The 21,768-nt window shown below is 28.5% G+C and overlaps 1 protein-coding gene across 1 annotated transcript; it reads left to right on the top strand.

Moving 5' to 3' along the window:
- The first annotated feature begins 16,121 nt into the window (after positions 1-16,121).
- LOC100526981 (suppressor of mec-8 and unc-52 protein homolog 2) lies at positions 16,122-21,563 on the top strand. Its single transcript, XM_003533755.5, has 11 exons — positions 16,122-16,395; positions 16,520-16,657; positions 16,798-16,847; positions 17,414-17,528; positions 17,785-17,833; positions 17,965-18,054; positions 18,841-18,909; positions 19,011-19,134; positions 19,657-20,012; positions 20,552-20,935; positions 21,162-21,563. Exons 1-11 carry the CDS (start codon positions 16,346-16,348, stop codon positions 21,438-21,440), a joined length of 1,704 nt encoding a protein of 567 aa, XP_003533803.1. The 5' UTR covers positions 16,122-16,345; the 3' UTR covers positions 21,441-21,563.
- The last annotated feature ends 205 nt before the right edge of the window (positions 21,564-21,768 follow it).

Here is a 21,768-nt window from a genome sequence, read left to right on the forward strand (position 1 = left end):
ACAGGTGATACAATCGATGCAGTGGTCTTGCAAAAACTTGATTGGCATTAATTCAGCTTATTATGACGATACGTGTTTAATTTTAGGCTACAGTACTGTATTTGTATCCCTTGTTTTGTTTTGTTTTTTTTTTAATTTTAGTTTAACTTTATAAGTTTAAAAAATTAAATTGATATTTTTGTTACTTTATCACATTAAATTGGTCAATTTGATGGGACGTACTTAACCGTGACAGATGCCTTATTAAAATCAATATTTATCATGTCAGCTAAAATTAACATATAGTTGGTTTAAAAAATTATCAAAACAATCGATTTAATCTAATATAAACACTTTAAAGGATGAACATGAAACTTTTTTAAACTTAAAAAGCAATATAAAAAAAATAAGATGGGTAACTAATTTTAGCTTGAGTATATAAAATAATAAAAAATAACTTTTAGCATGGAGACAATGCATTATATAAAATAAATAAATAAAATCTAACCAGTACAAATGCATATAATTATGCCAGTATCTTTCCTTTAGTGGGGAGAGACAGTGCAATTTACCTTGAACAGAGCAATTCAATAATTTCTTATTTAAGCCTAACATACACAAGACATTTTAATTTGGACAGATCATTGTAATTGCCACCCAAAGGAATCCGGGTGATCATTACAATACAAATTCATGTATATACTATTGATGCAGTACTGGATAAATTGAACTACCTAAAAGGCTTATTCTTTTGCATTTTTCCTTTTCACTTTCAGAAGATGTTTTCATCTGTTTTTTCTAGGCCGCGCTATCTAAATATCACACTTTGGCATCCAATTATTTCAACTTCAGTTAATTAGTACCAGTAAAATAAAGAAATCTATTTCAATTGATTGAATAAAATATGTGAATTATTATAAATTTTTAATTTTCATAGATAAAAAAATAATAGGACAATTACAAATAACAAAGTTTTTTAAACTAGTTTTAATTTATTGTTACTGCATTCCCAAGAGACTTAGACTTGAAATATGTTAGAGCAAAGAATTATTATATGTTAATTAAATCATAATAAACCGTAAAAATTCATAATAAAATAATATAATAATAAAATTAATGCCATGTTATCATTTAATGATAAAAATTAAAATCATTAAATGATAATGTGACATTAATTTTATTATTATATTATTTTATTATGAATTTTTACTGTTCATTTTCCAACTGTTTTTAACTGTAGGAAATGACTTGCCTAATGTTTTTAAGAGCTATTTTGTTTCTCTCCTTCCTTCAACTAATATTTCACTCCACTGTACTCAAACGCAACACACAACATACCTTTGCCAAGACCTTCAAATTGTTTTATTCTCTCTTGTGTTTTAAGAAGAGGATCGGTATATTTGATCGAAACACACCACTTCGTTTAAAGAAAGAATTAAAAATACATTAAAATTGGTGTGATTCAAGTTAAATCGGAAAAGTCTTTGATTGAATCAGAGTATTTTTGGTTGAATCGAGAGAATCTTTAATTAAACTGAGTGTTGTTTTTTTCTTTAAAAATAATTATTAAATTTTTTATGTTATTTTTTGTGAACTTATATTTATTTTAAAAATATTGGATGTTTATTTGTGTTTGAAATTTATTTATGTACTTGAATTGACATGAATGTTGCAACTTATTTATGTCCTTTTTTGTATTGACAAGAAATTATGTTTCTTTTTTTTTTTGTCATTTTCGTTGATGAATGACATATTAGCTCGCGACCAATTAGTATTCAGTCACGACATTTGAGAAATATGATACCTAGTAGTTTTATTCTCTCGTGTTTTAAGAACAGGATCAGTATATTTGATCGAAACACACTGCTCTGTTCATTGAAAGAATTGAAAATACATTAAAATTGGTGTGACTCAAGCTGAATCGAAAAGGTCTTCGATTGAATCAAAGTGATTTTTGGTTGAATCGAGAGAATCTTTAGTTAAACTGAGTGTTGTTTTTTTCTTTAAAAATAATTATGAAGTTTTTTATGTTATTTTTTGTGAACTTATATTTATTTTAAAAACATTGGGTGTTTATTTGTGTTTGAAATTTATTTATGTACTTGGATTGACATGAATGTTACAACTTATTTATGCACTTTTTTGTATTGACAAGAAATTATTTGTTTCTTTCTTTTTGTCATTTTCATTGATGAATGACATATTAGCTCGCGACCAATTAGTATTCAGTTACGACATTCGGGAAATATGACACCTACTAGTTTTGTTGAATGAATCAACTGTTTTCTTGTGCGTTCCTCTATTAGGAAGGAATTTCAACTTGCATGAGAAATTTTGATCTTCTTTTTGTATTTGTTTTAAATTTCTATATATGAAGTTTTTGGAATTTTTTCGTACTCATTTAACTTTTTTCGATTTGTGTTGTTGAAGACTTCTATATAAATTTTGCCCTCCCCTCTGCCTGGGAATGACAGACCTCGATAGATTTGGGAATGATGGAGCTGGCGAAGAGATTTGAAGAAATTCTCAAACCATTGCAAGCCCAACCCTAACCCCGAGTTCTCTCTCACTCACGATCGCCATACCAAACCTTGTCACCTCCATGAATTTCACCAACCCGCACTGCCTCGTATGATCTATTTTTTGTAATAAATATTTGGTGTAGGGATTGCATGAACTGAGTTTTGTTTTCATGCATAGGAAGCATTTTCAGTGATTTTAACCACCAAAAATCACTTACCAACTTTAAATCGTTTAATGAAAAATGAAATCCGTTAAATACTTAAAACATGTGGCCATGTCAATAATCATCACATCATCATTTAAGGGATAAATAAAAAGGAGAGACTAAAATATGGAATAAAATAAAAGATTAAAAACTTTAACAAGTCAATTTTTTGTTCAAAGAATAAAAATCAAATTTTAAAAATATCTAAGAACTTAAAATTTAATTAATCTGGTTATTTGATAAAGTTCACTTTTGTTACATTATCAGATTATCTCCTCTCTCAATAGATGCTTAAATTATACTAAAACACTTTTCTTGTTTATTTATTCAATAAAATGAATTTATTCAAACTCTGGATATATAATTACAAATAGTTATGCATATACACGCGTCCTAACAATGTATTGCACTTTACTACAACCTGTACTATCATCGACAACTAATCTTGAACAACTTTTATTTTATTTTAATATTACTTATAATAGAGGAAACATATAATCCTAGCTTAAATACTACATAATAGAGGAAACATATAATCCTAACTTAAATAAGGAAACATATAATCCTAGCTTAAATTATTTGACAACAGAACATTATTTTCCTTTCCTTATTTTTCCTTCCATATATTTATGAGCATATATATTACATTTATGAGAATATGATTTGATTCTATTTTATCCTCCTAGGTTTTAGGTCATTCTACTCTCATTACTATAAATAATGTAATCATTGATATATTGAATGAAGAATTTTATACCAATTTTATTTGTCTCATTTCCTTTAGTTTTGTGTTATGGTATCAAGAGCCTTTTAAGTTTCCAATCGCCATCTTCCTATGGCTACTTCCGGCTCATCTAGTGAGGACAATCTTACTCCACCACCACCACCACCTTCCTTGTCTCACATCACAATGGTCCAATACCAACAATTGATGAATCTTCTCAGCAAATCCTCTGGACCTGGTGGTGCAAGCTCAGAGACTACTCTTACACAAGCCAACCTCATTCATTCTAACCCAAATCAAATTCACAATTCTGATTTTGGTAGTCATTTTGTTTTTTCTATTCCCACTACACACACACACCTAACACTCTTAGTTCACACACGACACCATGGATAATTGATTCTGGAGCCACAGACCATATAACTTGTTCCTTAGATTGTTTTTATACATATTCTACCATTGCACCAGTAAAGATTCATTACCTAATGGATCCACTGTCCAGCCACATTCGGTAGCATAAATTCACTCCAGATTTTATCATCCATAATGTTTTTTGTCCTGATTTTAGCTTCAATCTTTTGTCTATCCAAGTTATTATATACTTTTCCATGTCCTATTATTTTTTCTAGTGATCTTTCTAAAATTTCTTGTGAAATACAGACATGAGCACGTTGAAGACAATTGGTTTGGCTGACTTGAAGGAAGGCCTTTTTCACTTGATAGTTGGAAAGGATAAAAGCCCATCTACCAATAATATCACGCCACCAACACCAATACCTCCAAGCTTTGGCATTTTGATTAGGTCATTTATTTGGTAATCGTTTTAATGTCTTAAATCAACAATTCCCTTTTATTTCAAAAGATTCTAATGAAATTTGTGACATTTGTCATTTAGCTAAACAAAAACGATTCCCTATTCTCTTATTTGAGTAGAAGCTCTAAAATTTTTGAGTTGATTCATATGGATATTTGGGGACCATTTTTAAATCATCAATTCATGGACATAGATATTTTTAACTATACTTGATGATTTTAGTAATATACTTGGGTGGTTTTATTAAAATCAAAAAGTGAAGTGAAAACACATGTTCAAAATTTTATTAATTTGGTTGAAAATCAATTTGAAACAAAAATTAAATGCATTCGATCCGATAATGGTCCTGAATTTTTTCTTAAAGTTTTTTTTCTTCAAAGGGTATAATTCACCAAACTAGTTGTGTGTATACCCCTCAACAAAATGGAAGAGTGGAACGCAAACATTAACATATCCTAATATAGCTAGGCCCTTATGTTTCAATCTAAATTCCAACAAATTTTTGGTCCTATGCTATAAAACATGCGTTTTCCTCATAAATCGCGTTCCCTCTCCTGTTATTTCTTATAAAACACCATTTGAGCTTTTATACAAAACTCACCCATATTTTTCTATGATCAAAGTTTTTGGTTTCTTATGCTATGCATCAACTCATAATCAAACTCACAAGTTTCAACTCGTTCAAGAAAAGGGCATTCTTAGGTTTTCAAAATGGTACCAAGGGATATGTTGTTTTAGACATTAACACAAGAGAAATATTCATTTCCAGAAATATTGTTTTCCATGAATCTTCTTTCCCTTCCACACAAACCAAAACCTCTCTACTAGCGAAGCCCAACCACATTCACATATAGACCCAATTTCACATGCACTACATATAGACCCAATTTCATATACACTACCACACCACCCAATTTACCCCATCCACACCTATCACAACAAACCTGAACCAACAATTCCTCAACCCAATGGCTCACCATCACCTTTCCCAAATCCTTCAACTCCTCCTACAATCGACACACCAAATCCCAACATCATTGATCACACATCCAAGAACATCATCTAACCATGCTTTACCACGTCCCTCCAACCGCGACACTCATCCTCCTTCTTACCTTTCTGATTATCAGTTTCAAATTCCTTCCCTCAAGTATGCTAAATCCTCATCAACCATGCCACGAACCCCACCAATTTTCATGAAGCTGTGAAACATCAATGTTAGCGTGATGCCATGAAATGTGAGATCAAGGCTCTATAGTTAAATCAAACCTGGGACATTGTTCAAACCCTTTCTCATGTACGACCAATTGGATGCAAGTGGGTATATAAAATCAAACGACTACTGAATGGCAGTATTGAGCGTCACAAGGCTCGTCTTGTTGCAAAAGGATACTCTCAAATTGAGGGCATAGATTACTTTGAAACCTTCTCCCCTGTTGTTAAGATGGCCACTGTTAGAGTTGTTCTTGCTCTAGCATCTATTAATCGATGGCACCTCCATCAATTAGATGTTAGCAACACTTTCTTACACTGGGACCTCAGGGAGGACGTTTACATGGAGACCCCTCCTAGCTTGCTTGGTTACACATCAAGTCAGAGTTGCAAATTGAAGAAATCACTTTATGGATTAAAGCAATCCAGCAGACAATGGTATGAAAAATTATCTAATCTATTGCTGATTTGTGGTTATTCACATGCCCATGCTGATCATAGCCTATTCATCATGCCTCATAATTCTGAATTTACTGCTTTAATTGTATATGTTGATGACATTGTGCTAACCGGTAATTCCCTTGCTGAGATTGAACGCATTAAGCATATTCTTCACATTAATTTTCACATTAAGGATTTGGGGAAACTGAAATATTTTTTGGGGATTGAAGTTGCACATTATGATAAAGGAATTTCATTATGCCAACGTAAGTATTGTTTGGATTTACTGAAAGATTCATGTATGCTTGGGTGTAAGCCATCCTCCACTCCTATGGATAGTTCTCTTCGACTCCATAATGATTCATCTGGTTTTCTTGATGATCCCCTATCTTATAGACGCCTAGTTGGAATACTAGTCTATTTGACAAGCGCACGCCCTGATATTGCCTTTGCTACACAACAACTAAGTCAATTTATGTCCAAACCAACAAAAGCCCATCATGCTACAGCTATTCGCGTTCTTCAATATCTCAAAGGGTGTCCAGGCAAAGGCTTATTTTTTCCAAGGACTTGCTCTCCTCATCTACTTGGATTTAGTGATGCTGATTGGGCAACATGTATTGACTCTAGGCGCTCTATTACTGGTTATTGCTTCTTTATAGGCAATTCGCTTGTTTCATGGAAAACCAAGAAGCAAACTACAGTATCACGTTCCTCTTCTGAGGCTGAATATCGAGCACTTGCTTCTGCAACTTGTGAATTACAATGACTTTCTTACCTTCTAAGAGATCTACGAATTCCCCTTTCCAAGACTCTCGTACTTTACTGTGATAATCATAGTGCTTTTCACATTGCTGTCAATCCAGTCTTTCATGAACGCACCAAACACTTAGACATTGATTGTCATCTAGTCCGTGAAAAGTCTCAAGCTGGACTCATGTTACTGCTCCCAGTCCCTTCTTCAAATCAACTTGCAGATATATTCACAAAGGCTCTCCCTCCTCAATCCTTCAACACCAATCTTTCCAAGCTGCAGTTACAAAACATTTTTGCACCTCCATCTTGTGGGGGACTAATAGAGGAAACATATAATCCTAGCTTAAATATTACATAATAGAGGAAACATATAATCCTAGCTTAAATAAGGAAACATATAATCCTAGCTTAAATTATTTGACAGCAGAACATTATTTTCCTTTCCTTATTTTTCCTTCCATATATTTATGAGCATATATATTACATTTATGAGAATATGATTTGATTCCATTTTATCCTCCTAACTTTTAGGCCATTCTATTCCCATTACTATAAATAATGTAATCATTGATATATTGAATGAAGAATTTTATACCAATTTTATTTGTCTCATTTCCTTTAGTTTTCTGTTAACTTATATGAACATCTTTGGAACACATTATAATTTATCATTTCAATTGTTTTCATATGATAAAAAAAATTGTTTGTGAAATAATTTAGATGTTTGGAAACACAACTAATTATTTGTAGCTTACGATTATTTTTCAATAACTTTTTTTTTAGTTTTTTCCGCTGTTTTCATACTCTTTTATTATATAAAAGCTGATTATTTTGTTGCATCAATACAAAATTAATTATCTTAAAACCATTTTTCTAGAAAATTTATCCAAAAAAAAATTAATTCTGATTATAATGGAATGGATTGTAAATAATTAATTATGCATGTAATCAATTATTAAAATAATTTAATTTTTGCAACTATCCCAAACATACCCTAAGAAAAAATCATGTTTTAAATAGGTGTATTATCAATTTTTGAAATAATGTTTAACTTTTGTTGTTGTTACCAAACACTTGATGTGGACTTTTGAGACCCAAGTTATGATGAACTTCTCTACCTATCTTACTTCTTTACAACAAAGTTGATAGAATTATGTTTAAGCGAGTGTATTATGGATTATAATTATGTTCGATAAAATTAACTACAAGTTGGAAAAGTTAGTTGATAGTTGAAAATTGATAGCTAAACAAATAGTTTATTAAAATATAAATGTTCGGTAAAACTAATTAAAAAGTTAACTAGAAACTGAAAAACTAGTTAATAGTTGAAAGTTGAAAGCTAAACAACTAGTTTATTAAAGAGTGCAAAATAACATAAAAGTAATAAAATTATGATTTATTTTAAAAATATAATCATAAAATTTGATAAATTTATTAAGGATAAAAGAAAAGAAAATATAGTTAAAAATTAATATTTAAAAAAATATTACTTCAACTAACATTTCAAAAAACATTAAAAACTACTAAAAAAAACTTTACCGAACAATCAAACAAACTTTTCAACTAGTAAAAATAACTAAAAACTAGTTAAAATATTTTGTTGAACATAATCTATGTTTCTAGCATTTCTCTTCACCAAAAGTGCTAAAAATACACTCTGTAGCACACTCATCCAAACTCATTCTCTCTAGTTGATTAAAATTTATTGAAAATCAGGAAAAAATATAATTAGATATGATGTGAGATCAATAAAATTTTAACATTTTTAATAAATTTCAAACCAATAACAGAATGTATTTGAAAGAGTGTGTTAGAGAACAAGTTTCAAATATTTTTGTCTAGAAAAATACTTAAATAGTTAAACCAATAAAAGTAGTTATAAATACGAATGAGGTTATAAAAAAAGTTAGAATAAGATAAATTTTGGTAGTTAAAATGAATTTTTCAATTGTAGTAGTTGGAATAAAAATTTGGGATAAACTACGGATACTTTTTTACTCAACACAATTTTATTCGAATCACTTGATAATCAGAGCAAAAGTTAGATGTTTTCTTATTTTTAATAATTTTTGACATAGTTCAAAACTGCAAATACTTGTTGATAAATTTCTCGATTTAGAATGATTAGGAACATCAAGTGTATAATGCTAGGCTTGTGCTCTACTATGCAACATTTATTATTCAATAAAATAATTATGATAAATTTTATTGCTAATTCAAAAAATTTGTTTCACATTGAGGTTGAGAGATTTGTATATGCCTCAAGTATTACACGTATTGTAAGTGTTTATGTATATCAATAACATGATAATCAATCATTCCACGAAATAATTATAAAAATTAAATACATGTAAAGTCATGTAAAAATAACATAATAATGATCAAGATGATAATTAACGGCATCAATTTTAGGAATTAAATCAATACTTTAAAAATAATCAATAAATAGTTATTTTCTCGAAATAAACGTAACTATATATTTTTTCTTATCGTGAACAAACAACTTAATTAAAAGATATAGGACACTTTTCACTTGTCTTAATTATTGTTGATTTTTAAGGAAAAGTAAACATAACTATATACTTAACAAACGACGCAATATTGAAAATTAATACTTAACTATATATAAAAGAAAGGAGAATTACTACTTATACTCTTTACTTTCAATTAAAATTAATTAAAAATTAAAATAAAGAGTAAAACTTATTAAATAAGACATAAGTTCAATAGAATTGTTTTATTTCCAATACATTTTAGTCAGTAACAAAATGTTTGTTCAAGACTATATTTAATAAAACTAATTGATAAGTTAGTTGAAAGTTTATAAACTAATTCATTGGTGAAAAATTATAAGTTACAAACTAGAAGCTCAAAAATTAAAAGTTAATTAAAAACTTATAAATTATCTAATTTAATTTAAAGTATTTGGAAAGACTAGATAATAAATTAACTTATAAATGTCAAACAATATAAAAAGATATATTTAATATTTTTAATATTTTAATTTTATTTCTAACAACTTATCTATCATCTTAAAAAGTAGGATAATGATTTTCTAAATTTTGTACTAAAAAAATGATAAAATAAAATAAATAAAATTTATTAGAATTATATTATTTAAAATCATTTTTGTAACATTTAAATACTTTATTGATATTATTATTTTAAAACAAAAGATAAAAAATTATTTTTTCTTTATAATTTTTCTTAAACATTCAATTTTTATTTGCATAATAAAAATTTTGATGTGTACATTTCTCACTTGTATAACTATGAAATAATTATTAGAGTTAATATGATTTAAATAATTTTAAATCTTAAAGAGTGATGTAGTGATGCAAATTGACGAGTTGACTATTATTTATGTGTGTGTAAAAATTTAAAATTAGATATAATTTTTTTTCCAAAAAGCAAACAAAAAATTTAAGAGGATATTTAAATTGAATAAAAAGGTATAATAGAATTTTAAATAGAATAGTAAAAAATCAACTAGTAGCTTAAAACAAAGCCGTGTATTGAACATACTCAAAAGGCTTAACAAACAAAGCGGTGTGTTGCTAACTTTTAAAAAGTAAATTTAACTCAATATTTGCTTTAAATAAAATAGAAAAGAGAGAAATAGACATGAAAAAGGAGGAAATGAAGACATTTTTTTAATCTTTTATTTTGTCTGAAAAAAATAAATACATTTTTATACAATAAATCTTTTTTAAAAATTAATAAATTATTTAATGTTAAGAAAAAAAAGAGTAAAAAATTAATTTTTAGATTAAATTTTATTTTTAATTATTTTAAGAATTTTTTATAAGTTTAAACATGTGTTTAGTCCCTCACATGGTAGTTATATTTTTTTAATCCTCCAAATTTGAAGTGGCTTCTTTTACTCATTGGAATTCACAAAATGTTCTTTTTAATCCTTTTGTAAAGTGAGTTAAATAAGAAATAAAATATTTATAATTTTTTACTATCAGAATTTGATTTTTATTTTTTATTTTAAAGTATAATTTTTTTTGCAGTTTGTATTGACATGAATAAAGTAGAAATATAACACCTATTAGTTTTATTCTCTCTTGTGTTTTAAGAACAACATCGATATATTTGATGAAAACACACCGCTCCGGTTCACTAAAAAAATTAAAAATACATTAAAACTAGTGTGACTCAAGTTGAATAAGAAAGGTCTTTGATTAAATTAGAGTAATTTTTGGTTGATTCGAGAGAATCTTTAGTTGAACTGAGTGTTGTTTTTTCTTTAAAAATAATTATGAAGTTTTTTGTGTTATTTTTTGTGAACTTGTATTTATTTTAAAAACATTGGGTGTTTATTTATGTTTGAAATTTATTTATGTACTTGGATGACATGAATGTTGCAACTTATTTATGTACTTTTTTGTATTGACATGAAATTATTTGTTTCTTTCTTTTTTTCATTTTCGTTGATGAGTGACATATTAGCTCGCGACCAATTAGTATTTAGTTATCATATTCGGGAAATGTGACACCTACTAGTTTTGTTGAATGAATCAACTGTTTCCTTGTGTGTTTCTCTATTAGGAAGGAATTTCAACTTGCATGAGAAATTTTGATCTTCTTTTTGCATTTGTTTTAAATTTCTATATATGAAGTTTTTGGAATTTTTTTCGTACTCGTTTAACTTTTTTGGATTTGTGCTGTTGAAGATTTCTACATAAATTTTGCCCTCCCCCTTGCCTCGGAATGACAGACCTCGATAAATCTGGGAATGATGGAGCTGGCGAAGAGATTTGAAGAAATTCTCAAACCATTGCAAGCCCAACCTAACCCCGAGTTCTCTCTCACTCACGATCGCCATACCAAACCTTGTCACCTCCATGAATTTCACCAACCGGTAGTGCCTCATATGATCTATTTTTTGTAATAAATATTTGGTGTAGGGATTGCATGAACTGAGTTTTGTTTTCATGCATAGAAAGCATTTTCAGTGATTTTAACCACCAAAAATCACTTACCATCTTTAAATTGTTTAATAAAAAATGAAATCCGTTAAATACTTAAAACATATGGCCATGTCAATAACCATCACATCATCATTTAATGGATAAATAAAAAGGAGAGGCTAAAACATGAAATAAAATAAAAGATTAAAAACTTTAACAAGTCAATTTTTTGTTCAAAGATTAAAAATCAAATTTTAAAAATGTCTAAGAACTTAAAATTTAATTAATCTGGTTATTTGATAAAGTTCACTTTTGTTACATTAGTAGATTATCTCCTCCCTCAATAGGTGCTTAAATTATACTAAAACACTTTTCTTGTTTATTTATTCAATAAAATGAATTTATTCAAACTCTGGATATATAATTACAAATAGTTATGCATATGCACGCGTCCTAACAATATATTGTACTTTACTACAACCTGTACCATCATCGACAACTAATCTTGAACAACTTTTCTTTTATTTTAATATTACTTCTATGAACATCTTTAGAACACATTATAATTTATCATTTCAATTGTTTTCATATACAATAAAAAAAATTGTTTGTGAAATAATTTAGATGTTTGGAAACACAACTGATTATTTGTAGCTTACGATTATTTTTCAATAAATTTTGTTTTTGTTTTTTTCGATGTTTTTGTACTCTTTTATTATATAAAAGCTGATTATTTTGTTGCATCTATACAAAATTAATTATCTTAAAACCATTTTTCTAGCAAATTTATCCAAACAAAAATTAATTCTGATTATAATGGATTGTAACAATAATTAATTATAAATGTAATCAATTATTAAAATAATTTAATTTTTGCAACTATCCCAAACATATATACCATAAGAAAAAAATCTTGTTTTAAATAGAAGTATTATCAATTTTTGAAATAATGTTTAACTTTTGTTGTTGTTACCAAGCACTTAATGTGGACTTTTGGGACCCAAGTTATGATGAACTTCTCTACTTATTTTATTTCATTACAACAAATTAAAGTTGATAGGACTATGTTTAAGCCAGTGTGCTATGTAATATAACTATATTCGATAAAATTAACTAAAAGTTGGAAAAGCTAGTTAATAGTTGAAAATTGATAGCTAAACAACTAGTTTATTAAAATAAGTGTTAGGTAAAACTAACTAAAAAGCTAACTAGAAGCTGAAAAATTAGTTAATAGTTAAAAGTTGGAAGCTAAACAACTATTTTATTAAAAAGTGTAAAATGACATAAAAGTAATAAAACTATAATTTATTTTAAAAATATAATCAGAAAATTTGATAAATTTATTAAGGATAAAAGAAAATAAAATATAAAAAGTTAAAAGTTAACATTTTAAAAAATATTACTTCAAGTAACATTTCAAAAAACATTAAAAACTACTAAAAAAAAACTTTACCCAACAATCAAACAAATTTTTCAACTAGTTAAAATGTTTTGTTGAACATAATCTATGTTTCTAGCATTTCTCTTCACCAAAAGTGCTAAAAATATATTCTTTAGCACACTCATCCAAACTCATTCTCTCTAGTTGATTAAAATTTATTGAAAATCAAGAGAAAATATAATTAGATATGATGTGAGATCAATAAAATTTTATCATTTTTAATAAATTTTAAGCTAATAAGAGAATGTATTTAAAAGAGTGTTAGAGAATATGTTTCAAATATTTTTGTCTCGGAAAATTCTTAAATAGTTAAACCAATAAAAGTAGTTATAAGTGCGAATGAGGTTATAAAAAAAGTTAGAATAAGAGAACTTTTTCTTAGTTAAAATGAATTTCTCAATTGTAGTAGTTGGAATAAAAATTTGGGATAAACTACGGATAATTTTTTACTCAACACAATTTTATTCGAATCAGTTGATAATCAGAGCAAAAGTCAGATGTTTTCTTATTTTTACTATTTTTTGTCATAGTTCAAAATTGCAAATACTTGTTGATAAATTTCTCGATTTAGAATGATTAGGAACATCAAGTGTATAATGCTAGGCTTGTGCTCTACTATGCAACATTTATTATTCAATAAAATAATTATGATAAATTTTATTGCTAATTCAAAAATTTGTTTCACATTGAGGTTGAGAGATTTGTATATGCCTCAAGTATTACACGTATTGTAAGTGTTTATGTATATCAATAACATGAATCATTCCACGAAATAGTTATAAAAATTAAATACATGTAAAGTCATGTAAAAATAACATAATAATGATCAAGATGATAATTAACGGCATCAATTTTAAGAATTAAATCAATACTTTAAAAATAATTAATAAATAGTTATTTTCTTGAAGTAAACATAATTATATATTTTTTTCTTATCGTGAACGAACAACTTAATTAAAAGATACCGGACACTTTTCACTTGTCTTAATTATTGTTGATTTTTAAGGAAAAGTAAACATAACTATATACTTAACAAACGACACAATATTGAAAATTAATACTTAACTATATATAAAAGAAAGGAGAATTACTACTTATACTCTTTACTTTCAATTAAAATTAATTAAAAATTAAAATAAAGAGTAAAACTTATTAAATAAGACATAAGTTCAATAAAATTGTTTTATTTCCAATACATTTTAGTGGGTAACAAAATGTGTGTTCAAGTCAAGACTATATTTAATAAAATTAATTGATAAGGTAGTTGAAAGTTTATAAACTAATTTATTGATGAAAGATTATAAGTTACAAACTAGAAGCTCAAAAATTAAAAGTTAATTAAAAACTTATAAATTATTTAATTTAATTTAAAGTATTTGGAAAGACTAGATGATAAATTAACTTATAAATGTCAAACAATATAAAAAGATATATTTAATATTTGAATTTTTATTTCTTATAACTTATCTATCATCATAAAAAGTAGGATAATAATTTTTTAAATTTTATACTAAAACAATGATAAAATTAAATAAATAATATTTATTAGAATTATATTGTTTAAAATCATTTTTGTAACATTTAAATACTTTATTAATATTATTATTTTAAAACAAAAGATAAAATATTATTTTTTCTTTATAATTTTTCTTAAACATTCAATTTTTATTTGCATAATAAAATTTTTGATGTGTATATTTTTCACTTGTATGACTATGAAATAATTATAAGAGTTAATATGATTTAAATAATTTTTAATCTTAAAGAGTGTTGTAGTAATGAAAATTGACAAGTTGATTGTCATTTGTGTGTGTGTAAGAATGTAAAATTAGATATAATTTTTTTTTTCAGAAAGCAAACAAAAAATTTAAGAGGATATTTAAATGGAATAAAAAGGTATAATAGAATTTTAAATAGAATAGTAAAAAAACAACTAGTAGCTTAAAACAAAGCCGTCTATTGAACATACTCAAAAGGCTCAACAAACAAAGCGGTGTGTTGCTAACTTTTAAAAAGCAAATTTAACTCAATATTTGCTTTAAATAAAATAGAAAAGAGAGAAATAGACATGAAAAAGGAGGAAATGAAGACATTTTTTTAATCTTTTATTTTGTTTCTGAAAAAAATAAATACATTTTTATACAATAAATCTTTTTAAAAAATTAATAAATAATTTAATGTTAAGAAAAAATGAGTAAAAAATTAATTTTTAGATTAACTTTTATTTTTAATTAGTTTTAGAATTTTTTTTATAAATTTAAACATGTGTTTAGTTCCTCGAGTTATATTTTTTATAATCCTCCAAATTTGAAGTGACTTCTTTTAGTCATTGAAATTCACAAAATATTCTTTTTATTCTTTTGTAACGTGAGTCAAATAAGAAATAAAATATTCACAATTTTTTATATTTTTGACTATCAGAATTTGATTTTTATTTTTTTATTAGTATAACTTTTTTACAGTTTTAATATGCTTGAATAAAGTCGATAAAAAATAAAATAATTTTAAAAACAGTTAACGAGTTTTTAAATTTTTTACTATGACTTAATTATAATATTTTTTAACTTTTAAAAGTGTACTTTAAAATATAAAATAAAAGGTCAAAATGTATTACAAATCACGAATATTTTATTTGATGTTTGACTTATACTTGTGAATTTTATCAAGCACTAAAAATAAAAACTTTAAATTTGAAAAAATAAAACAAATGACTCAAATTTTAAAAAATAAAAATATATTTAAGTTTTTTTTATATAACTCTTAAAAACGAATATTTTTGGAATATGTTTTCTCTCTCTTTCTATTCCACTCATCTGAATAAACTTAAAAAGAAATGTCTTCATTTCTTTCTTTATTATTTTTATCCATTCAAAGTTTCAAACAGTATAAATTTTATTGTCTACTTTGTTTATCTTTCATTTCTATATTTCACTTATAATCCAAACAAAATGTTTTTTTTCTTCAAGATTTTCAAATACAAAAATATTACATAATTTAAACTTTATTTTTTATTTTAAAACTTTATATAAAATAATAAAAAATATTTTCATTACTTTTATACATTAAAAAAAAAACAATAAAAAGAAAACATTTTCCTCAACTAAAAAACTAACTGGTGCTTGATTTGATTCCTTTGTCAAAGTTGGGGATAGGAAATTTAACAATTCGATTACTCACTCCTTTAGTTTTCCTTCCCCTGTTCCTAATCGTTTCCCTGAAAAAACCCTAAAACCAGAAAACGTTCCTCATTGAAAAATCCCATCTTTCATTTCAACGTTCCTCAATAGCGCATTCTAGTCTTCACGAGCAATAATTTTTCGATTGCTTTCCCAACATGACCGCTTCCAATAAGAAAAACCCCAAAGAGAAACCAATTCGCCGCAAGTAAGTCCCAATCCAATTTCATCACTTTTCGCAACCTCAATTTTTTATATATGTATGTTTAATACAAATATAGATATACGCATAATGTCGTAATTGCATGCTTCTGATTGCGGTTGTTATGCAGGGAAGAAAAACCGGAAGAACCGGAAGTGCCGAAATACAGAGATCGAGCTAAAGAGCGTAGAGAGGATCAGAATCCTGATTATGAACAAACTGAGCTTGGATTTCATGCAGTTGCACCACCTGGTACTGTGGATATTCGGTAAGGTTTCGGTTATCCGTTTTCGCAATTATAGCACACTCAAAAGGAAGATAAACAAAGTGTTTATTCTTTTGGGCTTGCTCAGTGTTTTGTTGGTGGCGGTAATTAACAAACTGAACTTTGTTATGCTGTTTTTGTAGGTCATCTGATGCGCACAAGTTATCTATTGAGAAGAGCAAGTACCTTGGAGGTTTGTATTGTACTATTGTTTGCTATACTTGTACCAATTGCCGTCTCGGTTTGCCAAAGCAAATAAACTTAAGTAAAAGTTGGTTTTCTTCCTCACATTGGGGAACTATTAAGGTTTGAGGTCTCTTTTATTGTTGCGTATGTGTAAAGAATGCTAATTGTTGTAGTAGATTTGTTTCTGGGAGGGTTTGGTGTTGGGGATTGGGTTTTGACAGTACATTGAAACCTAAGCATAAGATGCATTGAAATTTGAAATTCAAGATTCGGTATGCTCTGATTTTTCGCCTTCATCCTGGACACCGGTGAAGGTGGTCTTAAATTTTTATATATCTTAGAGTAGATATCAATCATATCATGTGTATAGGTTTTCAAGGTGGTTGGGATTGAATTCCCTGTGCCATAGGCCTCCATAACCTTTGATATGCTATTATAAAGGAGTAAGTTTCTCTATTATTGCTGACCTGATTGTGAAGTCAATATATATGTGAATGATCTTTGCTTTAGCTAAAAGATTAAGCATAAATTGAAATGTTTATGCTAATAACTTAGTATGTTGATATTTGTCAGGTGATGTGGAACATACACATTTGGTCAAAGGTTTGGATTATGCATTGCTGAACAAAGTAAGAAGTGAGATAGATAAGAAGCCAGAGGCTGGGGATGACGTTGAGGGGAAATCCAGGTAACTTTGAATCAGAATTTCAGAAATAGTCATTATGGGTTTGTTGAGATATCACAACGACTAGAAATGTGGTCTAAGTAAAGCATATAAATGCTTGGCAAATACTCACCTCATGAGCTAACTTTTGAGGTTGAGTTAGGCTTAGGCCCTAATTACAAGGATTATTGTACTGCTATGGATTAAAGCATTTTATGATTTCTTAAATTTGTCTTTAATCAATTATGTTTTTTTATATGTGCTAATGTTTTTCTGACAGGTCTGCTATGGAAGACCAACAAGTGTCGATTCGCACAGCAACTGCAAAGGTTCTTTTGAAGTGTATAGAATAGGAACTGGAGAATATTTTTTTTTTAGCTATTTAAGTTTTGATATTTGAGCTGCTAATTTAGGAGTTATTGTAGCCCATTGGTATTGATACCTTTAATATTTGTTTCAGTCAGTTTATCAGTGGATCGTCAAGCCTCAGACCATTAGTAAGACAAATGAGATGTTTCTCCCTGGTCGAATGACATTTATTTATAACATGGTGAGAATTCCATTTTTTAACGAGGTTTTGGTCTTATACAGGAGTCTCATGGACATGCCTCATTTTAAGTCATTCTTAGCAGTTTGCATGTTTTGAAAACTCATTATATTTGTGCTATTATTTGTTTATACTCTTATATTATCATTGAATTGGTGTGTCTAATAGCATCCAAGTATATTTTAGTTTTTTCCCAAAAAAATAACATTAGGCAGTAAACTAATCTGTAGATGACTCAAATGCTTTTTTCCCCTCAGTATGTGTGTGTGTACAACTTAAAGGTTAAGTGAGATGTGAGAGAAGTGAACCTTGAGTGTTAGATTTTATGCACACTCAGGACTTGAGATTAAACCATCAAATCATGTGATTTTATTAAAACAAATCATGTCATGGACATATGACTTGATGTTTTAATTTTTATCATTCTTACAAATTTATTAATCGGGTTCCCATGCTTTGCCAGTAATGTAGGTTAGCCAACATGATCATAAGTCATGCAATGTTGACCTGTGGCTAGTACCACATGTTATATCTGTCTTTATTTTGATTTGGATATGCATAAAGAATGTGATACCTGAACATGATAATGCTTGTAGTAATGACTAATGAAGGGAACTGAGTTCTTCAGTCCACCTTATAGATTAGCTATAGTAAGAATAGGGTTATTATTTGCAAGTTCTGGGTTAAAACTCACGTCTATGTACTGGTTCATCCAATCCTTTTGTAAGTTTTTATTTTTCTATTTTCTGAAAGCGGTTTTGACATAAATTCTCATTTTTAATCTGGTAGGAGGGTGGATACCATCATGATATTCCAACAACCTTGCACCGTAGTAAAGCTGACTGTCCAGTGCCAGAGGTTTACGATCTTGCTGATTCCAATTTGAAATTTTTTCTTTTACATTGGACAGCTAGTCTATATAAACATTGCCTGTTTAACTTGGCTTTTTTGTCGCACAGGAAATGGTTACAGTTAATGTTGATGGATCTGTTCTAGATCGAATTGCTAAAATAATGTCATATCTTCGTCTTGGTTCTTCTGGGAAGATCCTAAAGAAGAAGAGAAAGGAAAAGGATGCAAAAGGTAATACTGCACTTAGCAGATCATATGGGAGTCTTGGTTATTATCTTCTAGATGCAAATTTATATAAATTCATGCAATTTCTTCAAAACAATGCTGCTGTAAGTTAGGGTGCATTTTTTTATGTAAAATATTTTGATGGTTGTGCTTACAACCATTGTTTTATGTATGTGTATATATATGATTTGGGTTAAAGTTAAACTGTAAATAAAATTTTGACGAGTTTGAGTAGCATAGGTCTGATGTGGGGCATTCCTCCCTTGTTTGTTCTCATTGCTAAATAACTAGACACAAAACCTTTACTTTGCATGGAGAAATCAACAGCTAAATCAAACTGCCTATCAACTGCATAGCAATAATGAAAAGGCTGCTGTGTGAAAAGAATAAACATCAAAACAACACCTGAAAATGGTGGACAGGTTTCATACTGGAGAGATTATAAATGACTACATTGATTGTACCCTTTCTTGCATGATTTTTTGAAAATAAGAATTAATAGGTTACTGGTACTCCTTTTATATACAGGGAAGATTTTGGCTGTTGGTAATGGATTTGACAAAGAGGATAAGCCATCAAAGGTTGAAGGTGGGGCAAAAAATCAAACTGAAAAAGAAATTATTCTGCCTCCTCCACCTCCCATAAAGAAAAATCCTCTTCATTCAATAGAGAAACAAGGCCCAGCTGTTGCTAGAGCAGAAGATGATGACATTTTTGTTGGTGAAGGGGTTGACTATGATATACCTGGTAAAGACTTGAGCCAAAGTCCTGTCTCTGAGGACATGGAAGAGTCTCCTAGGAACAAAGAAAAACCTTCATATTTCACAGAACCTACTTATGGTCCTGTCCAACCTTCAATGGTTCCTCAAGGGTGGCAAGAAACAGTAAGTTGTTGCTGTGTATATTTAGTTTTGAATTGTGGTTTTGCTAGGTGAATATGATTAGAAAAAGATTCCTTACTCCTGTTTCATCCTTAAGTTAAAATTTTATATAGATTTGAAAGCTAGTAACAAAAAAATACTTCCTGTAGTCTCTGCAGTCTCAAATATAAGAAAAAAAAAACTGTGTGATGTATCTTTGTCTCAAATATAAGCAAATCTCAACTAATTTCACCCTATTTAATGACATCATCCCTAAAATATCTTCCATTTAATTGAGATTGTATTTTCAATGACCCTTTTTAATTCTTTGATATCAAGTTCCAAGGAAGGGTAATTTAGGTAAATATATATTTTTAATGTAGATTAATGAAATTAAACGATGCTAATTAAATTTCTTAATTAACGTAAATTAGTTTTTTTCTTCTTATATTCGAGACCAGAGGGAGTATGTTATTGGTCTTTCCTCATTTAGTTTTGGTCTGCTTGAGTTATGTTTGATGGTGTATCAAGTTTCTGTCTTTGATTTCACTGTTTGGTCACAGAATGGATATGATGTAATGCAAACACAAGCCTTGGCTGCTGGCTACCAAGGAGAGTGGCAGGAATACCAGTATGCTGAACAACTGGCTTATCCTGATCAATATCTTCAGCAAAATATGCAGGCTTATGATGAGCAAGCAGATTTAAATCTTCCACTGGATCCACGCTTTATGACTCAAGAAGAAAAGGATCGGGGTTTAGGATCAGTGTTTAAGCGAGATGACCAGAGACTTCAACAGCTGAGGGAGAAAGATGCTCGTGAAAAAGATCCCAACTTCATCTCAGAGAGTTACTCTGAATGTTACCCAGGATATCAAGAATATAACCGTGAGATAGTGGACAGTGATGATGAAGACGACTTGTCCAAAATGGACATGGGTGGAAGGGTAAGTAACATCTGGTTCACTTGCAATGAAATTGTCTGCATTTCTTTTTATTTAGTTTCAAGTGTTGTACTGTACAACATGTCATAACTTGTGTCTCCAAAATAACTAGTTGGGAATAATAATATTGATAAACCTTCTTGTCTTGGTTGAGTCATAATGTTGTCCACTTAGAGAATATGAGTAATGTGGTGAAAAATTACAATATTGAAATGTGCACTCTCAACAGGCAAAGGGTCGTCTTCATAGATGGGACTTTGAAACTGAAGAGGAATGGGCAACTTACAATGAGCAGAAGGAAGCAATGCCAAAAGCTGCATTCCAGTTCGGTGTGAAGATGCAAGATGGCCGGAAGACCCGAAAGCAAAACAAGGACCAGAAGCTCAATAATGATTTGCACAAGATCAATAAGATACTTGCCAGAAAGAAGATGGAAAAGGACACGAATGGTGAGGGGGGTAACCATTATGATGATGAACCAACACCTGGAAAGAAGCTTAGAATATGAGTTCTAGTTACCACATTGTAATGTTTATAGAATGAGATGAGAATTCCATTATTAGTATGATCTATTTTTTTCCTTAAATAGAAACTTCATATTTTTTATGAAAATAAATAGCATTAAGATCAACCCAGTGTGTTAAATGATGTTAAATCTAACATAAATCGGGCAATTTTTTTAAAAAAAACTATTGAAATTTAATATAGCGATTAAAATAATAGAGGGTAAATTATTAGGGAAAAGTGATTGAAAAAGATCAAATATACTTATAAAGATAAAAAAAATATTGAGATAATTAAATCAATTTTTTTGTTAATTACAAAAATAGTGTGAA

Source organism: Glycine max, chromosome 9 (genome assembly GCF_000004515.6).
Source record: "Glycine max cultivar Williams 82 chromosome 9, Glycine_max_v4.0, whole genome shotgun sequence".
Classification (NCBI taxonomy): Eukaryota; Viridiplantae; Streptophyta; class Magnoliopsida; order Fabales; family Fabaceae; genus Glycine; species Glycine max.